The 23,883-nt window shown below is 46.1% G+C and overlaps 1 protein-coding gene across 2 annotated transcripts; it reads right to left on the bottom strand.

The window, feature by feature from the left end:
• Nucleotides 1-1,813: 1,813 nt before the first annotated feature.
• On the bottom strand, nt 1,814-23,802 carry extl3 (exostosin-like glycosyltransferase 3). 2 transcript variants are annotated; one of them, XM_037449060.2, is made up of 7 exons: nt 23,293-23,802; nt 15,054-15,200; nt 6,806-9,392; nt 6,066-6,193; nt 5,641-5,785; nt 5,369-5,497; nt 1,814-4,408 (listed from the first exon to the last, which is right to left on the bottom strand). In XM_037449060.2, the coding sequence occupies exons 3-7, from the start codon at nt 8,945-8,947 to the stop codon at nt 4,199-4,201; spliced, it is 2,754 nt and encodes a 917-aa protein (XP_037304957.2). In that variant the 5' UTR covers nt 8,948-9,392; nt 15,054-15,200; nt 23,293-23,802; the 3' UTR covers nt 1,814-4,198. The 2 variants fall into 2 exon arrangements, with proteins under 2 accessions (XP_037304957.2, XP_037304956.2); XM_037449059.2 differs by lacking the exon at nt 15,054-15,200.
• Nucleotides 23,803-23,883: the final 81 nt, after the last annotated feature.

The following is a 23,883-nucleotide window of genomic DNA, read 5'->3' as shown; positions in this document are numbered from 1 at the left end:
GAGACCAGGGAGGTTCTCCAGCAATTCTGCCTCCAGCGAGGGCTGCACGCACACCGACTTGTTTACAGGACAATGCGACGAAACCTTCCAAACCCCCCCCCCCCCCCCCTGTCTGCGAAATCCCAGGACCAAAGAGCTCGGTCCGCTACGAGCAGACGCCTCCCGGCTTGTTCCTCCTCTGGACTTCAGCTGCCAGCAGCGCACCAGACGCTCCTCTATCAGTCAGAGCCATTGACGGAAGAGACGGCGGCGAAAAGACTGTTCCAACAAAAGGGCCCAGAACATGCTGCAACTACTCTTACAAGCAATGCTTTGTACAGTTTGTTTACACGCACGTGACATTATGCAAGATCCATTCATCAGTTTCCCCTTTCTTGTTTTTCTTTTTTAATACCAGTCAAATGTTTTACTGGATTGTGGGGGTTTGCGCATTTTATTATTATTTTTTTTAATTGTGGTGTTGCATAACACTATGCATTGACGCCACTTTAAAACGCGAGCCGTGTGATTGTGCCGTGCGCTCGCAGAATGTGACGCGGCTCCAGTGGCATCAAAGAGCCGCTTCCTTCCCTGCGTAACACCGATCGAGCCGGTTTCACCGTTCAGCCTTCTGACAACTCAGCCATGTTCATTCATGCAGAAACACGGTGCTTCCCGCTGAGGAGCAATATGGGAAAAGAAAATTCCTCCTACCAAGTCTCTCCGAGGACTGAGGCATTTTTAATTATTTTTTGTTATAAACAGAAGCGTTGGCCGTGAATTGAACCAGAGCAGCAGAATTATTGCAAAAAAGGGGGAAATGTTTTCTGGTTTCAAGTGAATGGTAGACGCATCATTTAATAAAGGATATACAACATTTTTACGTTGTCCAAGTCATTAAGTGTTAGAAAAATGGTTTTACCTGGGCTGTTGAGGCATTTAACCCTCAGAAAAAGAAAAGGGTACGTGTCAGAAACCCCCCCCCCCCAGAGACTCCTAAAGGCTACACGGCCCCGCCCCCACGCCATCAGTAAAAAGGGAGCTCATCTCTCTGCTGGCTGAAGCTTCAGGCTGAGGGATGCACATTTCTTCTCCTTGTCCCATCTTCTCGGGTTCAGGGCCGGAGGGAGGGGGGGGGGCGGTGTTGTGCAACACCTCACCCCGTCAAGTTTCCCAGCAGGGAAAAATGTCTTCAAAAGCCCAATGTGATCATTAGAAGAATACAAATCACATGTCTAGTGTTCTAGTGTTATAAAACAGTACGACGGTTCTTGCTGTTCTGACCCAATGTGGATCGAAGAACGTAGAACATGCTCGACATGTTTTAAAAGGTGATGGTGGGACTTTTTAAATCGCATTCAGATTTACCCTTCATACCATTTAAAGTCTTCATGCGATGTTCTCCAGCAGCCAGCTGTAGCTCACTGACGTCAACTCGACACAAAAAACAAGGTCAACACGGTCGCACAATATTCAAATAATCAAAAGTGCAGGAATTTATTTCTTTTTTTTTGCAAAAAAAAAAAAAAAATCAAGAATGAGGCCATAACTCAAATGATGTCTTAACCATGTTGAAAGTTTTTATTTCCATTAATCTGACCATCACCGGTCCGGCACGGCGCTAGCAGCGTTGCAGGAGTCTCGGCCGCAGACCCACAGAGTCACAATGAGACCCACAGAGACACAATGAGACCCACAGAGTCACAATGAGACCCACAGAGTCACAATGAGACCCACAGAGACACAATGAGACCCACAGAGACACAATGAGACCCACAGAGTCACAATGAGACCCACAGAGTCACAACGAGACCCACAGAGTCACAATGAGACCCACAGAGACACAACGAGACCCAATGAGACCCACAGGTCCACAGAGACCCACAGGTCCACAACGACTGTGGGCCTCCAGGGAATGTTATCCTGCTCCGGGCCACGGAAAAACCAGCTGTGCCACAGATTGAAGGAGGGGGGGGGGGGGGGGGGTTGGGGACTTTGACTTCCAACATAGCTTCTGACCCCATTAAGAGTTTTTTTTTAAAAAAAATTCCCCCCCATCTCTGATTCCCAGAACTGTAAGTTAAACTTGGCTTTAACAGCACGGCCATTTGATTGGGTGTAATTAGAGATTGGGCTTCCGACACTCGTTCCAGACCCAAACTATGAGGTCATCTTGATGTGGATGAAACACACCTGTCTGCAGGAGCACCTCTCGGGTCAGGTACATTCCTCCTCAAGCATCCGGTGGCACAAGCAACTTTTCCTCACATGACCTCCCGGCTGAATTAAGTCATAGCCTCTTTGCGATAAGTAATAATAAACTACAAGTTTTGAAATTTTATTGACTGGGTCGTTATCATAAAAAAAAAAAAAAAAAACTTTTTTTTTTAATAATATATCAATAAATATACAAGAACGATGGACTATTTTTTTTGTTTCATAAAGGCATCCTCACAGAACCTTTTTGGAGGGTAAAAGAATATAAATATTATTGAACTCATCTTTTGTTCAGTGTACAGGAATTTAGTCTGATCAAATTAAGGATGATCAATTTATAACACATGATAGGAAAGGTTCTGAGAGGATGGACCACTTAGAAGTACCATGCAGAGTGGAAGAGGGTGTACCACACTGCATCGGTTCTGCAGCCAGTCACACGGCCCCCTGCCAACTATGCTGTGAAGCAGCAGACGTCGTACCTGTTTGGCAAAGAAAACATTCATCAAGCAATGGTTAAAAAAAAAAATAATTAAAAAAAGGGAAGTGAAACCAACATGGCGACACAGTAAAGTGGCGTGTCTGTCAGAGCTGGGAAGAAGGTCTATACAGGAGGGGGACGTCCATGGCGGGACGTATCTAATACTTGTGTTTCAAAGCCAGAACTGGCAATATATTAAGACAAATCGTTCAATAGTTTATGCTTATTCGGTCTCTGGTGGAGAGTTATATAAGAAGATCTGGAAATACTTGGTCATTCTGACGCCATGTATTTGATATTTTCATTTTGGTACCTTTGGACAAAGCTGTCAGTCCACGTTTTCTGGTTGCACGCTAAGCTAAGCTTACTCGACAGATAGGAGAGGCGGAGACCGTCTCATCCAACCCTCTGCCTGAAAGCAACTACATGTATTTCCTATGATGTCAAAGCTATTTCCTTTGAGCTTTTTTTTTTAAACCATGATCCTAAAAGTACATTTAATCTTCGTTGTAATTCCAACACGTTTTGGCAGCTGTGATGCACTTCCGTCAGGGACATTTGAACTGTTAATTGGTTAATATTATTACATTTAAACAGGACTACTTAAACCCCAGATACATTTCTACAAACATTAGTGACCGCCCTATAGCATAAAAAAAACAGGCCATCTCATCAAAGAGTGCAGATCCTGTGAGCAGAACAAAATAACAAACTGGTGGCTGGTTTTCATGACAAATTCGAGGCATTATGGTGACCGCTGAAGAGAATTGCTTCCTGTAAGCGTAACAGTACTGAACATGATTGGGCCCACTCTTCAGTTAAGGTTCTGTCTGGACCAACGAGCCTTGAGGTTGGAGAAAAATGTTCTGTCGACAGATTTATACATTATTAAAAAAAAAAAAAACGAATAAAATACTTCTGACCATTAGTACTTCTATCATATTGACGTACAAGAAGTACAGTTTGTAACTGTAAAATGGAGAGAGAGAGAGAAAAACCCACTGCTGCCACTGGAGCTGACCTCACTGAAACAAGGTGGCGGGCCGAACACGGCCTGACGTCAGCCTGCCAGTGGGTCCGGCTCCGGTCGCTCCAGTCGGGGTCGAGTCCGTCCTGGAAACAACTTCTGTACATAACCGTCTTTCCTCAGCGGGCCGTTGGTGCAAATGACATCTGTAGTGGTTGATGATTGAGCTGATGATGCAAGAACATGAAAAATGGAGGAGTGGCGTCCAGTGAAAAGGCTTGTTTTGTTGGCAGTGGTTCCTTTCAGGTTCCACTCCTCAAATTTTTCGGTCGGAGTTGCGGCTTAGACCACCGAGCCAACAGCTTAAAACAAAAACAAAAAGAAAAGTTTAACTTGTTTCTCCTCCTAACCACAAACTTCCTCCTGTGCATTTATCCGGCGGTCCACGCGTCCTCGCCGACGCCCGCAGCGGGGGCTGCTGGTCTCCCACACACCGCCAGTCCTTTCGATCCGCCCTGCTTTTGGCTCTCCGCTGGGCCCCCTGTAGCCCGACGCTAGATGAACTTGAAGCACTTGGTCTTGTCGTGGGGCAAGCGAGTCTTAAACAGCACCGAGTCCACGCGGAACTGCGTGTACAGCAGCGGCATGTAGCCGTACACCTTGACGAAGAAGTTGATGCACTTGTGGCGCTCGTGGAAATGCGAGTCGTCGTGCGACAGGGCCTGAGGGCAGCCGGGACAGCGGAAAGTCCATCGCGACGTCACCTGGCGGGGAGAGAGAGGTAGACGGTCGGTGCACGTGGCAGAGCAACGCGGACCGTTTGCGTGTAGTGCAAAGCGGTCTGTGGGAGAGACTCTTTATTGCAACTCTATTCTTGTCAAACCAACTCAAGGAGCCAACATTAGTTCCAATGACCCTCCTGCTGCAGCTCGTCTTTCAACTAGCAAAGACAATTTAAATAAAAAGTCTAGTGTTTTCTAAAACAAAAGGACCCATTACGTTCAGTATTTTAAGTTGTTATTGTACTGTTTTGTACCACATTTGTCCACTTTTGATGAATAACAGTGCAGACAGCAAATCCAGTAAAAAGTGTTTGACTACATCACTAAATGGAATGTCTTTCTTACAGTTTGCTTGATCAAGTCTTTTTGTTAATAAAAACAAAGCTAATAAAAAGACCTAATGAGAAGTTTTGAATGTTACGTTGCGGTTACGTTGTTGTTAATTCATCACCAGTGATGCGTAAAAACTATTATCCATTTTATTTGGGCTAAAAAAAAGAAAAAGATATTCCCTCTCCTTTAAGGCCTCCACATTTAAACTTGGCCCAGATTCATTATTCACAAGGCTTAGCCCAAACCGCAAATTGCTGTCATTCAACGCACTCCTTCAAAGCATTCCTTAATTCCCCTGTGCAACCCCCCTGAATATTAACACACCGCTAAATCAAAAAGAACTTCAAGCGAGGGCGGCAATAACACTTTTTTGCTTCAACAACTTCCATGGCCGGATTGCTATAATTATTTGTCTAGCCAATACGCTCAGCTGAACAAATGTCCTTCCGATAAAAATCCAGCGGACAAATCAGGCATAAAACACAAATTCAATCCTGCGTTCTTGATTTATCATTTGTGTGGAATATTGGATTGTCAGTTTGAGTAATGGCACGGCTAAGTGGGAAAAAATATAAATACGGGGGGGGCCCTGCACGCTCCGTCACTGACCTTGATGGGAGGCTTGCGGGTGATGTGAGAGACCAGGAAGTTCATGGCGATGTCCTCGCAGTTTATGTAGTCGTCCACCATGTCCCTGATGGCTTGGGGCATCACGTAGGAGTACAGGTAGGCGTAGTACTACACAAATACCAACACGCAGGGCAACAAGTGAATGAAATGGCCACGAGGCAGCAAACTGAACAATTTAGATCATTTAGTTAAACGCTGTGTGCTATATGTTTTTTTTGGGAGTGTGGGGTGGTGGGGGAATAAGATCTGACCTTATGGAAAAAAGCAGCTCCTGTCAGGACCATGGAGAGCTCACAGGAGTAGTTGGAGTTGTAGAGCCAGGACTGGTGGTTGACGTCCCATGCGTGGTACCGGCCGGGGAAACCCACGACGCGATCTCTGGCCTCACGCCACACTCTGAGAGACACAAGGCAGCACAAGTCCTTCCTGTTAACCACAGGTTTTTTTTTAAAATTGTCTATAGTTTGGTATCAACCCAATGTGACCATTTGCTTCTTCGAGCATGTAAAGTAAGCATTCTGTGATATCCGAGTATAGTAATATATTTAAAGCCAAAATGTCTCTCTTGACTCATATTTAGCCTCATTCTAGACAAAACTTTCCCTTCTAATTTACTGCAAAAGTCACTACAAAGTCTACAGGTGGTTTCTCTTGAATACATGAATCCTCTGTTGACCTGAACCCGAACATGATCTCATCGTGGCGGAGGTGAGCGTCGTCGTCGATCGACAGGATGGCCTCGGTTTCCACGGCGTCCCACGGAAGGAAGCGATTGTTGAGGCTGTTCTTCTCCGTGCGCACAACCTGCAGGCGTAGGAGATTCTGCTCAGCAACAACATTTCCGTCTGACTGTGAGAAGTTAAACTTTCTTAGAATTTGCCGTTAGGGTAGCCGAGTGCACTTTGATTAATGCTACACACGAGTAGTACTTCTAGACGATCCATATAACTGCAACAAGTCTCTACTTCATTGGGATTGTCCAGTGGCTGCTTTTTTAACTAAGACTCATCTCGGCACAGTTCCTGTCAAATATACTGCAAGTATCGTGTAGAAGCTCAGTGCCGGGTAAGGAATCTATTCCTTCAGCCACATATCCCCGTCACAATCTAATGGTATGGATGTGAACCACATGAATATTTGATTTTTCGGGCTTAATTCAAAAGCACAAATTATATTATTCATGGGTGTCAAGACTTCTTCACATCCTGTTCGTAAAGCTGCTAGTAATTGGTGTGGACGCCGTCAGAGTTTCAAAAAGGCGCTGATCCAAACAGCTCAATGCGATGTGCTTCTGGTTCCTTTTTTTTTTGCACTTCGGCGAGAAACCGAATGAGGTGTTTTCCTTGTGAAAAGGAACTAACACCATTCAAATGAATACTTGTACTTTGGTGGAACTCTTTCTGAAGGAACACTCACCACAATCGGCAGGCCGATGTCTGGCCACAGCAGGTCGTCCGAAGGAGGCTTCGGTGAGTTCCACACCACCACTACCTTGTTGAGGTACGGCAGGCCATTCAGCCGCTCCAGAGAGTTCATCAGCACCTCCTCCCTCTCATAAGTCAGCATCACCACGGTGAACTGTTCTCGGGGCACATTTCCTCCTAGAGCTGCCTGAAACTCCTTCCCCGAGCCCCCCGTACCTCCGCCGATAGGCCTAAAACCAGTACCTGAGCCAAGGAACTTGGCTTCGGAGGGCAACACGGGGTCCATTGGAGTGTGAGGGAACAGATGGAAAGGCCCCGGAGCGCGGTTCCACGTCCTATAAGTCTCTGCGGCTGTGTACGTGAAGTTGCGGAGGAAGCGGGGAGAGGCGTAGGGGGGCTCCGTTTCGACGGGACCCAGATCCAGGTCACCGTTGTCAGCCAGGTTGGCGTCAGTTCCCGCCATCTTCCCCGCTTTGTGGGGAATCTCGTGGGCGGGCTCTTCCTTGATGGGCGCAGCAGGAACCTGGATGCTGGTTCTGATGCTGGCCAGGAGGGTGTTGAGAACATTCTCCGTGGTGGAGAAGTAGGTCTCCCACAGAAAGCGGCCCTGGCGCCTCATCGCCAACATGTCGTTGTCCGACAGGCTGCGTAGCAGGAAGTGGAGCTCTGTGACGCGAGGCTTCGGAACGATAATGGCCGCTTCGCTCCAGCGAATGAACTGGTGGTATGGAAGTCTGGAGTGGTCGCCCAGCACGACGGGAATGGTCCCCACCTCCAGGGCCTCGAAGAGCCTCATCCCACAGCCCGCAGAGGCCACCAGCTGTCCGTCCCCCGGAGCAATCACCAAGCCAAAGGTCGAAGCCTTGAGGACCTCCAGCCGGTCCTCCCTCTCTCCGCAAAGAGCCCACTCGGTCGGCAAGCTCTGCTGCGGGTTCTTGCAGGTGAACTCCACCAGCACCTGATCCAAGTGGCTGTCCTGCACCGCCTTTAAGGTGCCGACGATGCGATCGTCGTAGTCGGCTGGCGGGTCTCCTTCCATTTCCTCCTCAAAAGACTGGGGGGGTGCTTCCTGCAAGCTGCTCCTCAGGGACTCCACCCTCTCCCCCTGGAAGGTGAAGAGGTATTTCCTCTTCACGGGAACTTGAGGGGGCACTTCTAAAAAATTGGGTTCCGAGAGGGCGTGGACCAGCGGCGAGACCACCAGGTCAAAGCCCTCGCGGTACTGCTGCTCCAAGAAGGTGGACTGAGCCACCGCCGCCCGTCCTGTGCTCACATTATACAGAAAGTTCTGCGTCATGGACTTTCGAGAGAAATGTACCAGTACGTGGTTGTGTCCATCGGACCTCCAGTAAGGGAGAGCTTTCAGTTGCTTCTCCAGCTCTAAAGGAGACGGCGCAGGGGAAGAGGACTCCTGCAGCTCTCCCACCAGCACCAAATACAGACACGCAATGCCGGGGTTATCCGTTGTATAAATGTTGCTCTTAACTGACGCTGCGAAGGCCTGCTTCACCAGTGGGTCAAGGTAATCCCCCCATGCGTACGAGCCGGTGTCGTAGACATACACGGGGAACCCAGAGGTGAGGGGGCAGCGGGCGTAGTCGAAGCAGGAGCGCAGGCGGCAGGAGCGGGCCGACTTGGGCGGCGGCAGTCCCGGGTCCTCCTTGTCCGGCAGCAGCCTGACGGGAAGCGAAAGCTTGGGCTGGTTCTGGGCCATGAGCTCTTTGTAGGAATGCTCCGTCTGGCTGATGACGTTCTTCAGCTGCAGCAGGTCCTGCTTGGCGCTGTCGATGCTCCGCTTGCAGGCCTCGATGCGCAGGTTGAGCCGGGCGATCTCGCCGTTGAGCTCCTGCCTCTTGGCCTCCAGCTGCAGCAGCTCCTCGCTGACCGACTCGCGAATCCGGCACAGGTCCTGCACGTGCTTGGCCTCGCACAGCTCGCCGCCGGGCCGCGGCCCGAAGATGCGCTTGTCGGGACCGCCGGCCTCGTCGATGGTGGTGAGGTAGTAGTGGGCAATAAGCGGGAAGAAAACCAGGATGAAGAAGAGCATGAAACTGAGCCAGGTGAGGCGCACGCGGCGCAACACCCACGGCTGGCCGCCGCCGCCGCCGCCACCACCACCACCGTTACGCTGCATCGCGGACTCTCTCAGTCTGCTCCTCGGCCGGCCAAGGAACCGTTGCTATGGGGACCAGCAGCAGCCATGACACGCCCTTGTCAGCAAGGCGATGGGGGGGGGGACACTAAATCATCAAAGCCGGCGCCGCGGCTGCGTCCTTGTGTAAAGGTCGTCCGAGGCCGTTTATCTCCCTTGTTTTGTGGGCTAGAGGTTCAGCATCACCTGTTCTCAAACATGTACTCTGACGTGTTACTGCCCACACAAACCAATGCCATTTCTAATTGCGAGGTTTCCAGATCTATGTCAGAGAGCAGAGGCGCATCTGGAGAGGGGTTCCCCTCGACGGTGGACAAAGGGAGAGCATGGCTGCTCACAGCTCGGCCAGGTGGTTGTTTACGTCCGGGTTGGCCTCATGTTCCTCATGCCCTTGTGATGAATTTGTCCACAGGAGGGGCTTCTGAACCTGGGAGAGAAGAAACAGAAGGGAAACGCCATCAGTGGTGAAGACTAAATCATTACTTGTACAGCAAAGTGGATGCTGAAGAACTATAAGAAAGCATGAGCTGCATTAAACAGGTGCAACCACTAAGCAGTAATAAATGTGTCTTAAAAGCTCTACTATCTCATGTAGGTCTCAAACGTTCCAAAAGGAGCATTATTCTTATAGTTCTCGCAAGTGTAAATGTTTCTTTGTAAAACTAGCTCTGCAGTGCAGCCTCTTCCCCACTGCATTTTTTGCCCAATTGCTTAGTCTAGGGGGTAAAGACAAAATGTGCTCTGTGCTCTGCAGAATACCGGAGGGTGTATCTTTTACTTTCAATTTCTTCTCTTTCCAAGTCACTGAGAAAGAAGAAAACAGGGGAGAGCCATCGCTAGTGAGCTGATCACAGCAGGCGAGCCATCACCACCATCACCTCGGGCGAATCTCATTAAAACGCCTCTTCTGCATCTCCACCTCATCGCCGACTCACATTTCTGAGCTTTCCTGAAAACAGTCCATCTGAGAAAGGGATGTGTGATTCTTCCAAAACCAAAAAAGGAAACCGTAGCTGCGTATAATTCAAGAGGCTCCTAAAGCTTAATGGAGGTAAGCTTTCAGGATACAAGTCCCCGTGATTTATGATAAGATCACCGTAAGAATAACATAACAAGATTTTCAGGAGTTGAGGTGTGTTTCTAGTCTTTAGAGGTTTTTGGAAGAATAGCGCTAACAATCTGCATTAAAAACTGGAAGTTATAACAAATGCTCTTACACAGGCGTGAGCGTCACCTAAGGATTCTCGCAGTATCTCAGTACCGATCATTTCTTTCCACGAGCAGCAGGCGGTCTCCACTCGGAGCTGTATAGCTTTATCACAGCGCCGCTCAGGCCCTCGAGGATGTTCCATGGGCCAGACAACCCTTATCAGACACAGAGCTTGTCCCACAATGCCGGCCAGGCGCCTTGATAAAAGCGGCTCAGTGACGCAGAGGCGAGAGGGGACACAGGTGGTGTTTACCTCCCGCCAACAGCTCCTGTTGGATCAGGATATTCAAACCTCCGGGGCTGCAAGGTTTTTGTGGGTTTACTGCTTGATTTGATCAAAACGGAGACGGATGCCATCTTTAAAAAAAAACAAAAAAAAAACAGACCTAGACATAGGAAGAAAAGGGGCCATCTCTCAATATGTCTCAGTCGAGCAACCATTCCTCCACACCGCCTCCACCGGACGGACCTTTGTGATGTTCGGAGATTACTTTCTCTACAGACTGAAAAACAGGACCTTGCAGCACAGCTGGCGAGTGTGTGTGTGTGGGGTGTGGGGTGGGGGGGGGGGGGGGGGGGGGGGGTCTGTGCGTCTGTCAAGCAAAGGAATGTGGACAGGTACCAGCCAATCACATGGCAGGCACGTGATCTCATCTTGCCTGAAATGACCGGCATGCTGGGGCTACTCGTCTCCTGTAGCTGCACGTCTGAACACACGTTAAACCGCACACACTCTCAGGCCTGTGATGTGAAGCCTGAAACAGTTCTCAGCAGGCGCATACAATGTCTTCATGACACACCTCTGTCTACATACCCGATACACCAATGAAATGAAAAATTATTTTTATCACCCGTTGCTTGTTTGATCAGTTGAGGGGTTTGTTATTTTGACGGTTAATGGTTCATCATCGTTAACACTAAAAACGTTTTAAAAAAGGTAGAAAAGCTTAATATTTCAGAAGCTAAGAACAGTCCATTAACTCACCAATAGATTAATTGGCAACAACCAAAAAAATTGTATGGTGAATCTTTCAGTCTAGATTATATGAACAATGCTCATCACTATTTCCAAAAGCTGAAAGTCTCGCCTTTAAATGTCCAAAAGCTAAAGCTATTCATTTTACACTGATAAAAAAAAGAAAAAGCAGCCTATTCTCAAGTTTGAGTGGCATTTTCCTTTGATAAAGGCCATAAACGATTCATTTATTTGTGTTGATGAATTATTGAGGATTCATTTCCCACTAGCGGCTAATCATTTTAGTCCTAGTGTATAAATTTGACTTAAAAATCGCAGATTCTGACGGCACACAAAAAATACCTCCTACAACTGAAACATATTGCCTTCCGATTCCGGTCTTCAATAATGATTCAGCTGTTTCTCCAGCAGCACAATGCATGAATACATCTGGACTACCTGGATGGATCTTCATCTTAAAGCTACCGACAAGCGCCTGACTTTTGCCAACTAAAGAAGAATCTCAAGCAGCCATGACGGAGCATCAGATACAGACGTGACGACACGGCACGCGATTGGATACAAATTTAAAAAAAGCCGCAGTCCAATAAGGAAACAGTGCCAACCCGGTTAACATTAGACAACACACTGTGATGCTGGCTGCAGGTGAAGAGGCCAGTGGAGTTAGCGAGGAGTGTTCAGTCAAAGCTCCGGGGACATGTGACCCTCCTCCCGGCGCTTTGCGATGTGCCCGAGGTGCAGGGTGACCAAGTGGCGACTATTGCAGCGGTCTAATAAATTGCTGCACAGCTGTCAGTGTCACCGGGGGGGTAATGGCAGACAGATGTTTGGCGAACGCCGTCGCTAAGCCTAATCTGGAGACAAAAAAACACGCCGGTTTAAAAAGTTCTGCACGGCGGCTGCTAGTAACACGCACACACATGTATACAAACAGAAAAAAACAATAATCTCAATCTCCTCAATTGTGGCTTTCCGATCTGCAGAATATCTCCTCTCGGCTGCAGTCAGCTTAATCCAAATGCAGTCTGCGTGTAAACCACACTGGAAGGCATTGATCGCTCTGGGTCTACTTTGTGCGGATCAATGAGAACGCCGTCATCAACTCCCGCCGAGCTGTGAGGCCCTTCGGCGTTAAGCACCTAAGGGGGCCGCGTAGAGTAAGAGGGAGTCCTGAAATACAGTCCCACTGAGAGAGATACGTATGTGCTTACATCTTGTTGTCATCTCTCACGACACAGTCTGCAGTAACGATATTAGTGGGAGACGAGAGGGGTGTATGGGGGGGGGGGTAATCATTCTAGGCCAAACTCTAAAACGTGACACCAGTGCGTTACGACCCCAAAATTGTTCCCCCCTTCAGGACCAAACCCTTGCACGCTTAAACGTAGCAGCAACATACGTTGTTGTTTGCGTTAAGTGCAAGTTAATAAACACGATATGATGAAATCGCCTTCGGATCAGTGGGGGGGCCCAGTCGGGGACCTCTCTCATAGCGGTATCATAGCAACTCGGGGGCTATTTTCATGTATGGATGCAGGGACCACATAAAAGATCTTGCTATCACACTCTTTGGTAGGACGTCGACTTACTTCCCCCGTTTATCACAGTAGAAGCATCCCGTTACTCATACAGCAATCAGCCACACAAATATGGGGTACTATGCGACGTCTTTTCAGAAGCCCACAATTTGAGGCTTCTGGAGTCTTCTGCGGGGACAGGAGACGCTAAAGCACAGCCGCACGCACCACCGGCGACCCAGATAAAAAGGACGTTTGCTCCACATGGTGAGCAGCCCTGAGCCGGCAATGACTTAGTCAGCGAAATACTGCTCAGGTTTTAGAATAACGCCGGCTGTATTGGTCCAGCGGTCTGTTTATTTGATTATGAAGTGATGCGCTCAACACAGGTTTTCAGCATCAATAAAGATCAGAGAGCGGCACAGATGCCCGTGGGGTGGGGGGCGGCGTTCTCAGGCAGTCACAGACGCAGCATGTCGTGATTAACGCCGAGGGAAGATATGGGCAGAATATCTTGATCTGAATAGCTCCGGCGCTACTTTCAAGCTCCCAGACAGTCGAGGGCAAGCGCTTGTAGAAATGTTTGAACAGTCCCTCTCAACCGCGCACTGGCTTCCTGAGACAGTCCTCAGATTCCTCACTGAGGAAACGTGAAGAGAAGAAAGGACATCCGAGCACATAACAGGATTTTAACTTCGCAACGAATCAGCACAACTCAAGGGGGTCGCATCTCATGCGAGGAGGAGGCGGGAGGTCGGAGCTTCTGACGAGTGGCATTTCTTGCCACTAAACGGAGCGACGGCGTTTGTTCTTTGTGTGTCTGTGAGGCATCCGAGTGAGCGAGGCTCAAAGGGGAAGGAAACGCGGACTAATAAGAGGGATCTTTGAATTTTCTTTTTAATGTCTCGAAGAAGAAAAAAAATCTTCTGAGTTTAAGAGTGATTTGACGCCAAGTGTTCTCTTCCACGGCTTTGTCACTCCGAAAAATATATCACAAAACCAAAGGCAAACATAAAGCAATCTGTAATCTACCTTGACTAAAACACTAGCAAACCGTAGCACTAACAAATGGTACTTATAATGGCACTTTTCTATAACATGTTGTGAAACTGCTTATTTGATGAAAATTGTACTTTCTTGTTACTTGTTGTTCTGAGTTTGTATCTCTATGTGGAAATGCACTTATTGTACGTCGCTTTGGATAAAAGCGTCAGCTAAATGACATGTAATGTAATTTGTCAGACAGTGACCTTCATAACCAATTAGTCTGGTTGATCTTCTCATCTTAAGTGCTAACACTGAATTTTCTCATCATTTTGGTATTTCAAACAAGACTCCGCAGTGCTTTTGGCTGAATACTCACATCCTCATGCTAATTGGCTCCCAATTACAATGATAACATTTTCATCTGGCATTTGATGACGAACACTGACCACAAACTGTAGCTTCGGCAAAGGGAGATGCTTTGCAGATATTTTGTCAAAAAACAAATCACTGGACAAACTGATGATGATCTACTTCCCAAAGACACACAAATCTGATTTTAGTCTTTGAGGTTTGGAAAAAGCCTAGAAAAGGGTTGGTGGATTGACCAGCTGACACATTCTGCAATGCCAGAAACCATCCTGCTAACAATCTGACATTTGATTCATGGATCTGAGAAGCAAAAGAGCTGTCCCCATAGTCACCACCACTTAAAACACTATCAAAAACAACATCTACTAAAAGTAAAACAGCAAAGACAAAAGGTCTCTTTCTGCAGCGTCACAATGTTACCAAAAGGTTAATAAGAGTGTTTCTCTAAAGTCAGCCACGCATCACTTCAGGAAGGTTAAATATACTGTAGGGCACTGTGAATGCAGAGAAATCAATAGTTTTTTTTCCCCTCTATAAATGTTCTGCACTATATTATACTACAATAGGTTCTGAGACGAGTGTTTATGCCTTTTTTTTTTTTAATAGATTCTCTTAGCTGGTCAAGTTAGTGAATCGTTATAAATGGTCTCACTAATCATTCCAGTCAGTCACTAATACAGAGCCGTAAGTTTGCTGGCAAAAAAATGTATTCCTGCGATTGTAGCCTAAACATAAAATCAATTGCCATTTGGTTCAAGAAAAATGCCCAAGATTTGCTGCATCGTTCCATTTCTATTCATTTTAATTGAATATCTTTAGGTCTTCCAACTGTTGTTTGGACAAAACGAGAAATGTGTGGCATCATTAACAAATAGACATTTGGTTTTATCTATTCGTTGCAGCCCTGAGCTCTACTCCGAGTGGCAAAGAGACGGGAGTGTTTTGAATCCAAAACAAAACCCCTTCTAGGTCACTGCAGCAGTGGGCACACAGACCTCAGGAGACGCTACGCGATGAGGAGAAACTCACCACGGCTTCTGGGACTCCAGCTTGATGCATTTCTCCCCTTAAGGGCCTCCGCCTCGTGGCGCTCGCGGTCAACCCTTCAAATAATTAATGGCGATTTCATGGAGAGGATGGAGGTAAGGTCACTTCCCGTGGAGGTGATGGGAGCAGCTGCAGGGGAGAGCACAGTCATATGGTCTGTGAGGGGAGCAGCTGCTGCGGCCACGGATCACAGCTTATCTGCAGACGGCTGACTGAGCCATCTTGAGGTTGCTGTTTTTTCCTTAGTCACTCTGGCAGCTCTCTGCTGCCGTATTATTATAACAATTTGAACTTAATAAAACGTTCTTAACTTAAAAAAAATAAATGTATTGCACACAATTTCTCCAGGATTACCAAGAATGCGATGGACTGATGGGATGACAATGGCAGCAGCCTTTAGATATTTTAGTCGGGCCATAAAGCACAGTTGTTTGGTAACAAATTATAGCTGCATTCTGTGAGGAATGAGCTGGTTCTGGTGTACAGCCTGCTAGTCCACTGAATAGCTTATTGGGCCACATACTGAGGGAACTGAGCAACTGGAAATGCTGCCAGTTTCACTTGTGCTTTTCCTTTGGTTTTCATTGACACGTCATTAAATGAAAAAGGCCTAATGTAGCAGGGCATTAAGTACAAGCATAACTGGGTTCATCCTTAACAGCTGAGATGACTCAGGAGGGCAACGAGATGATTGTGATGATGCAGACAACCCGTAGATCTATCAGGACGCTGCAGGCAAAGATATAAACAACTAGGTGTCCCATGTGTCATGTAAACATCAGATCAAAACCACAAGAGTGTGAATGTTAAATACATTTCCTTAAAAACGTGATACTTTGTTAAGTAAAAGTTCAGATATTGGCATTAAGTACCACAACTTGTGTTGAGTCACTGGTGGGGGGCGCACCCGTCACTCTCCTGCTGTTTGGACACTAACTTTTCTGAGTAGAGACAGAGAGAGGGGTAACCACGTGAGGAAAGGGGGGGGGGGGAGAGAAGGAATGAGTTCATAATGACAGATGGGCCTGGGTGCCTCCCAACCTGCAGCGATATCTCAAAAATGACACACAGGGGTGTACATGTTAACTTTTAAAAGACAATTCAGGGTAAAACATTTATAAAAATACACCCGGATAATTATTGCGGGAACTTTGTCAAAACCTCCGACCAATCTGTCGGCCTCTTCAGAGACGGCTCCCCGTTCGTAGGAAAAAAAAGGAGGAAAGGCATCGCACCGCCTAATCCGTCACTGAGGCCTCTGCTGTGAAACTGCTCAGAACGAGCTGCCCCCACAGGGGTGAGGCGAGGAGAGACTCCCTGTGCTGGTGAAAACTGAGAGTGTGACAGCCAATTAGAGTCCGAGCAGACCGACAGACACACAGGCCTCACCACCCCCCCCACTCACAACAGCTTGCACATTTTCGCTAATGAGCTCCGACTGCTGAAATAACTCAAAAACGGGATATATTTTTAACTCTTACTCGCTTGCTTTTGTCCTTGCCGTAAACTTGCACAGTAGGCAAAAATTGAATTATGTGTCCTTTGGCTCTCCAGACATCGTTTGTTAGCATTGTTACTTTGCACTTTCCTATGAACAAATGTACAGGGTTAGCAACTTCAAGCTAGTTTTCCCGCTTTCATTTAATTATAGCTATACATCGTTTTTTTTTTAAAGGCAAATTACATTGACGGACTGAATCTTTTTGAATGATAGTAAAAAATGACTGAAGCCGCAGAGTTCAAATACAGACGTAGAAGAGCTCAGTCAGGGCATGCGAATAAGGTTATTGAAAGGAACTATGAGCTCACACTGTGCGTGCCGTAAGGAGTTACATGTAATATTAAAATGTATCTGCTAAAAATGTCATTTACGTCTGTAGAGGAAACCGCAGTGTCACTGAAGCTTAGACTGAGGAGGATTACTGTGGGTGAGTTGCTATCGCCACCAATGATTTAGTTGGGTTTTTTCAACTTTATCCAATCCCTGCAAGTCATGTCTTGATATAAATCCAGCCAAACTGAAGAGGTTAGAGGTCACAATCATTTGATAACATGATTGTTTGCATACCAAACAAACAAAAGAAAGGACGTGATTCATGTCAAGAGGAACATTATATTAACAATCCGTTTTGTTCATTTCTAGGAGCTTTGCCCAATATTAAAATTAAAGCAGTGCTTTGTTGATTTAATTGTGTTACACATTTGGTTCAAAATCTCCTTTGTGTAGATGCACCGTGAATAAGGTCCAGTCTTATTTAGATGTAAATATTTGTACATGGATGATGCACAGCATCGAAGAAAAAGCAGGGCTTTGTTTGCTGAAATCTGAAAGTGCAACGGAAACATTTTGTTTGTAAGTTACATGAAGGATTATGATTTAAAAAATGATATCGATATAGCACGGTCATGCAGCCTTAATCAAAATCTGTGGAATATGAAAACCTTTGAAATTACACTTGAGTTTAACGTCTCCTTTGCACAGGCTGAAGCTTCATTTTCACATCTGCCAATATTTACTGAACTTAGAATAAGTCGCAATAAGATTCTTATCCATGTCCTGTTATAAGACATGAATAGTCCATGTCTTCAGAGGAAATCTCTGTGCACAAATGCCTGAAACTGGTATATGACCCATTCATTACCAAAAATCTAATTACAGGCTGCTACATGGACCTCATTTGGCCATTCACGTCTCCATAAGTAGTTTAGGCAGAGATGAAAAGGGGCGTAAGCGTCTCAGACTACAAACAGTGAGACACATAAAGAGTCACCTAAATAACATGAAAAGGGCTGCGTTTATTAAGGCGGTGTGAGTAGTTTGTTGTAGTCTACATACTTGTATACCTACTAGGATAAGAATTCAGGTTGTCTCAGTTTTTCCATATTAAATTGGTCGTGCTGCATGTATGCAAAGTTGACTTGAAGTATATTCCTTTCCAAAGCTGCAATGTCACCATTTCAAAAAGGGCAGGGCCAACCTTGATTAGTCACCTGGGTTATAATCACGCTTATTCTGGAGCCAAGTGAACCCAGCGGGTCAAAGGGGATCAAAGTACCAGACTAAAGCCTTCGACCGACTTTATTCATTACAACAATACCTTAAAGATCAACCTACCAGTGGTGAATTGGTTTAATGTGACAGTGAAATACATCACACTTCAGGGCCCTGGCATTGTGCATTCACAAGGCTCGTGTGAATGGGAAGGAGTTATTGTTAGTGTCATTACATACACCTGCTGTAATTGGTAAAAAAAATGTCCAGTTAGACAAAGCCTATTTAAAACGGAAACCCCCCATTTGGTCCTTAGGTATACCTGCTGGTTTGTAGCCAGAAATTCTCTCTTACTCATTTTCTAAGTGTTGTATTACATCTGGAAATAAAAAAGAAAGAAGTCATTGAGCCTCAAATACTTGTGAAAAGCTCTCAGCCATCTGCAAAGGGGAAAATGACTTCAGATATTCACCCCGACGACTGACTCAACATCTGGAGGTCTCGGCATTAACCCCCCCCTGCATTAGCAACCGGTCGCCCCACAATATCAGCAATTTGGTTAAATTATGAAAATAGTTTTTAATCCACAATAATCACTTAGAAAAATAGCATGTGTCTGAATGACATGATTTGAGTCTACATAGGACTTTCCTTATTCAATAATAAGGCCAAATTCAACATTTCACATTGATGCTGCTTGCATAAATATCTTCAAAGTCACTGGCATTTCTTTTGTAGATATTAAACTGTTTTGGAAAGATTGACTATGGATTTTAGTTTTCTTTTTTAAAAGAACTAAAGTACTTAGACATGGACACATTAAGGCATCGCATTGAATAGTATTGTTTCTGACAGTTCTAACAGTGGATTAATCAACTACTTAATGATCGTATTCATCTCTGATTAATAATTCTAACATTTAGTCTAGGAGATGTCAGAGAGGTTCATCAGATGGGAAATAAATACATAAATATATTCAATGTATAACAATATGACATTGGGAGAAGCGGCTGATCATACAATTTGGGTTGAAAAATGACAATGGTTAACAAAAGACCGTCAACCATTTTTATGTTCTTTTGACCAATTGTCTCGACTCCACTATCATATTTTATTGAAACAGTTTGTAAAATCCTTTCTCCCTTGAACCTGGCTTACCCATGCACATACTTCAGAGGAAATAGCTGAATTATACCGACAAACCCTGAAATCATGCCCTCCTAACAAATAAATCCTCTTGTTATCTTTCCACAGCAGCAGCCTCGCTCGCCGTGTCCTTCTCAAACGCTCCCCCCCCCCCTCCCCTCCCTCCTCCCTCCTGTGCACGCTGGCATAGACCCGAACGGATTGACTCAGCCCGACAACAGCTGCCAGAACCCCGCAAGCCTCGGCCCCCAGACACTGATGGATTGTGGGAGGGGTGCCAGGGTGATTAGCCCCTGACATGAGAGAATTATTCGCAACTACCGCCCTGAAGGAGATGGCAGCCGCGTGACAACGTGGGGCGCTCACGCGGCTTCCAGCTGTGTCGCTGATGTCCGCTCAGCCTTCCAATGCAGCCTTTCCCGCCAGAGTCAACAACAAGTGGTCAAACGCACCGCCTTCTACAGCGCGATTTGTTGCAAAGAAAGTACTGACCAACGCAACGCAGTTTAGTGTTAAAACACATTTAAAGGGAAAATCTTGCCGTCCTTCAAAAAGAAAATACAGAGAACAATCTGTCCCAGGTCAATGGGGCCTGACTGCCTCTTAGAGCAGATGTTCATACGAGAAGAGGGTCTGTGGAACGCTCAGCCGTTCGAGTGGAGTTAACTTAGACCTCGCCGAGACGAGCGCAGGGCGGTTTGTCAGAATACACGTCCAGAGACAGCGGCTCCATATGACGACCCGTCCAGGCCCGCATTACGATGACATGGCAATTAATACCCAAGCCTCAAAGTTCAACGCCACAGAAAAACTGTCTCTCTGGACAGTGAAGCCTTTGAAATGTGTCTAATACCCAAAGTCAGGGCTGCAAAAAAGAATAATGCCTCCTCCCTGACATTAGTGTGGTGATGCGCAGCACTGTCAAATCACATTGCGAAGAGTGTTCAGGAGAAAATTCTACCTGAGGAAAAAAGAACCCAACTGTGCTTCAACACCAGGATTGGAGAACTATGGTGTTCTCAATCATCACTGGGCAGCTGGTGTGCCACGCTGGCTTCCAAAGCCTCCCAACAAAACACACAACGACTAAAGTCATACAGGAGCTTTGAATCAGGAAGAAAATGCCTTTTCAAATTGCAATCTAGCAGCTCAATGGGATTTGTTGTTTGTTTTTCCAACCATGAGTCGCAGCGCAACATGTTTTACATTCATTAAAAATGAAAGATTCAGAAAATAAAAGCATCCGGCAGGCGTCCAATTGATGAACGAAGGCCGCACATCTACGAGCGTCTTACCACATGATGAAATGCTGATTGTTTTAATCACTCTGCGTTGTGGCATTTGTTAAATACCTTGTGACCACAAAATAAAAATCTCTCATTGAGAGCATGTTATCGTGCCCCTCTGAGAAAAAGATCAATACTATAGGACTCAGCACCTCAATAGGACTCATTAATGGATGCTGTGGTCCAATCTAACATAACAGTAGTTAGGTCAAATCACACATCTTTCTATAAAATAACAAGCAATGATTCAAAGTAATGATTATAATAGCCCATAGAACCATCTTACTTTTGTTTTAAACATCTCTTTTTAGACAACTCTTGTTTTAAACAGTTTTTTCTTTTCAGTTTTCTCTACCTCGGCAGATTGAGTCCACCAAATACACTCACCGGCCACTTTATTAGGTACCCCATGCTAGTAACGGGTTGGACCCCCTTTTGCCTTCAGAACTGCCTCAATTCTTCGTGGCATAGATTCAGCAAGGTGCTGGAAGCATTCCTCAGGGAGTTTGGTCCATATTGACATGATGGCATCACACAGTTGCCGCAGATTTGTCGGCTGCACATCCATGATGCGAATCTCCCGTTCCACCACATCCCAAAGATGCTCTATTGGATTGAGATCTGGTGATTGTGGAGGCCATTTGAGTACAGCGAACTCATTGTCATGTTCAAGAAACCAGTCTGAGATGATTCCAGCTTTATGACATGGCGCATTATCCTGCTGAAAGTAGCCATCAGAAGTTGGGTACATTGTGGTCATAAAGGGATGGACATGGTCAGCAACAATACTCAGGTAGGCTGTGGCGTTGCAACGATGCTCAATTGGTACCAAGGGGCCCAAAGAGTGCCAAGAAAATATTCCCCACACCATGACACCACCACCACCAGCCTGAACCGTTGATACAAGGCAGGATGGATCCATGCTTTCATGTTGTAGACGCCAAATTCTGACCCTACCATCCGAATGTCGCAGCAGAAATCGAGACTCATTAGACCAGGCAACGTTTTTCCAATCTTCTATTGTCCAATTTCGATGAGCTTGTGCAAATTGTAGCCTCAGTTTCCTGTTCTTAGCTGAAAGGAGTGGCACCCGGTGTGGTCTTCTGCTGCTGTAGCCCATCTGCCTCAAAGTTCGACGTACTGTGCGTTCAGAGATGCTCTTATGCCCACCTTGGTTGTAACGGGTGGTTATTTGAGTCACTGTTGCCCTTCTATCAGCTCGAACCAGTCTGGCCATTCTCCTCTGACCTCTGGCATCAACAAGGCATTTCCGCCCACAGAACTGCCGCTCACTGGATGTTTTTTCTTTTTCGGACCATTCTCTGTAAACCCTAGAGATGGTTGTGCGTGAAAATCCCAGTAGATTAGCAGTCTCTGAAATACTCAGACCAGCCCTTCTGGCACCAACAATCATGCCACGTTCAAAGTCACTCAAATCACCTTTCTTCCCCATACTGATGCTCGGTTTGAACTGCAGGAGATTGTCTTGACAATGTCTACATGCCTAAATGCACTGAGTTGCCGCCATGTGATTGGCTGCTTAGAAATTAAGTGTTAACGAGCAGTTGGACAGGTGTACCTAATAAAGTGGCCGGTGAGTGTATGTTCAAACTGAGCGCCTTTATTTTCCCAGGCTGACACAAATTGAATGCATCCCCCGGTCAAGTAAAAACGCAGGCATGATGTCGACGGACACAAATAAACTGACCACACAGGTCGAGGCCAACAACTCAGGTACGACCCTCCGTTAAGGGATCAACTTTGGGCTCAGAAATCAGAGTGAAAGTGATGTACTGGGTCATAAAATCAATGTCGCTGACAAGAACACCTCTGCGTTCCCATTAGCATCCTACGCCTGGCCTAAACAGACCAGGATACATTTCTACAACAAGAGGCTGGCTCATCATCGTGGACCCAAAACTCTCTTAATGCAGACCTGCAATAAATCCATCCGTCATGCAGGTCCATCTTTGTGTGTTTCTGATTCTTAAAGCAGCACAACGTTTGACAGATAACTATAGCATATGGAAACAAAACAGCATGAATGAAATACGATGACTTGATAGCAAACACATTACGAGTTACTGATCTCTTGCTGAAAGGCAAACAGGTGCAACACGACTGAAACGGAGCAAACGTCTCTTTTAATGAATAGTGTGTCGCAGAAACAAAACATCTTGACAAAATAACATGCTCAATGCGTCTTACATTATTGTCTTAATGCCAGTATGTGTGCTTGCAAATAATCACAATAAATGACCCGTTTGTGGTTGTTTTTTTCTAAGGAGTTAGGCGTGACACTTTACTCTTTTCAAAGGAGCGGCACGTTTTTAGGAGATGTGGGTTTGAAATTCCATAAGGGACGGTGTTCTTACAACATGTTTCGATTATCTACGTGTGTGGCAGTCATAGACAGACTACAAATGTGTCTGTGTGTGTGTGTCGGTAGAGCACAGACTACACCGGCTTCGGTTGACGTGTGCCTCAGCCGCGATCAAAGCAAAACAGACTCACGACTTGCAGCGGCTACGAAGAACGACACAACTGCACGAAAAGTCTTTGCAAAACAACTACCAACGTTTTTATATTCAGACACAACGAGGACAGTGAAACTATGGCTATTTGTGTTGAATGTGGACAAGCCGGAGGGTGAGGGGGGGTGCAGGGGAAAGACACAAGGGGCCATATGTCTCATCTGGCCAATTAGCTAGCGCGCTAGCCTGCTACGAACACAACACAAAATGCATTCGCTCTCAACTACACTGGGACACCGCCGTTAGCTTCGGTTGCTACTCACCCGACAAGAAGAGTCAAAGATGTCCTCTCCCTGCCCACTCCCCCCAAAAAACGGAGTCACAGCCGCGTGGCAGGTTGGTTCGAAAGCCCTGCTGTGCTCGATTTGAAGCCAGTACGGTCACCGGACGAGCCTGCGGTGCTGCTGCGTTCTCAGCTCGCACCGCTCACAGCACCATTAAAAGCTGCATTGTTGGAGCGACTAACGGCATCGACAGCGCGCCGCAAAGAATTGTGGGAAATGGTGTTTACCTCACGTGTCGTTCGGACACGTGAAAAATTGGAGAAACGCTCCACCAAGTGGTCAACGTGAAAGAAAACACAAAAAACGAATGAATTTTCATGATTAGATTGATCATTTCCATCATGAGGTGTGTGAAAAAAATTGTACCAGAAGAGCTTGCTTAAAACACAGCACAGTACATGTAATCATTTTAGAAATACACTTTAATAACTAAGGTAAGCTTAGCTAAATATTAACAAGCAGAAGATACTCGTATTTCCTCCGGATCTCCTAACGTTGGCTGAATTTGGACATCTATTAGCAGACGTCATATTACCCTTGTTCAGTTATATTTCAAACAATTCTATGAAT

The sequence above is a fragment of the Pungitius pungitius genome, chromosome 20 (assembly GCF_949316345.1).
Source record: "Pungitius pungitius chromosome 20, fPunPun2.1, whole genome shotgun sequence".
NCBI lineage: Eukaryota > Metazoa > Chordata > Actinopteri > Perciformes > Gasterosteidae > Pungitius > Pungitius pungitius.
The sequence above is the reverse complement of the archived record's forward strand: the minus strand, read 5'-3'. Positions and strand labels throughout refer to the sequence as shown.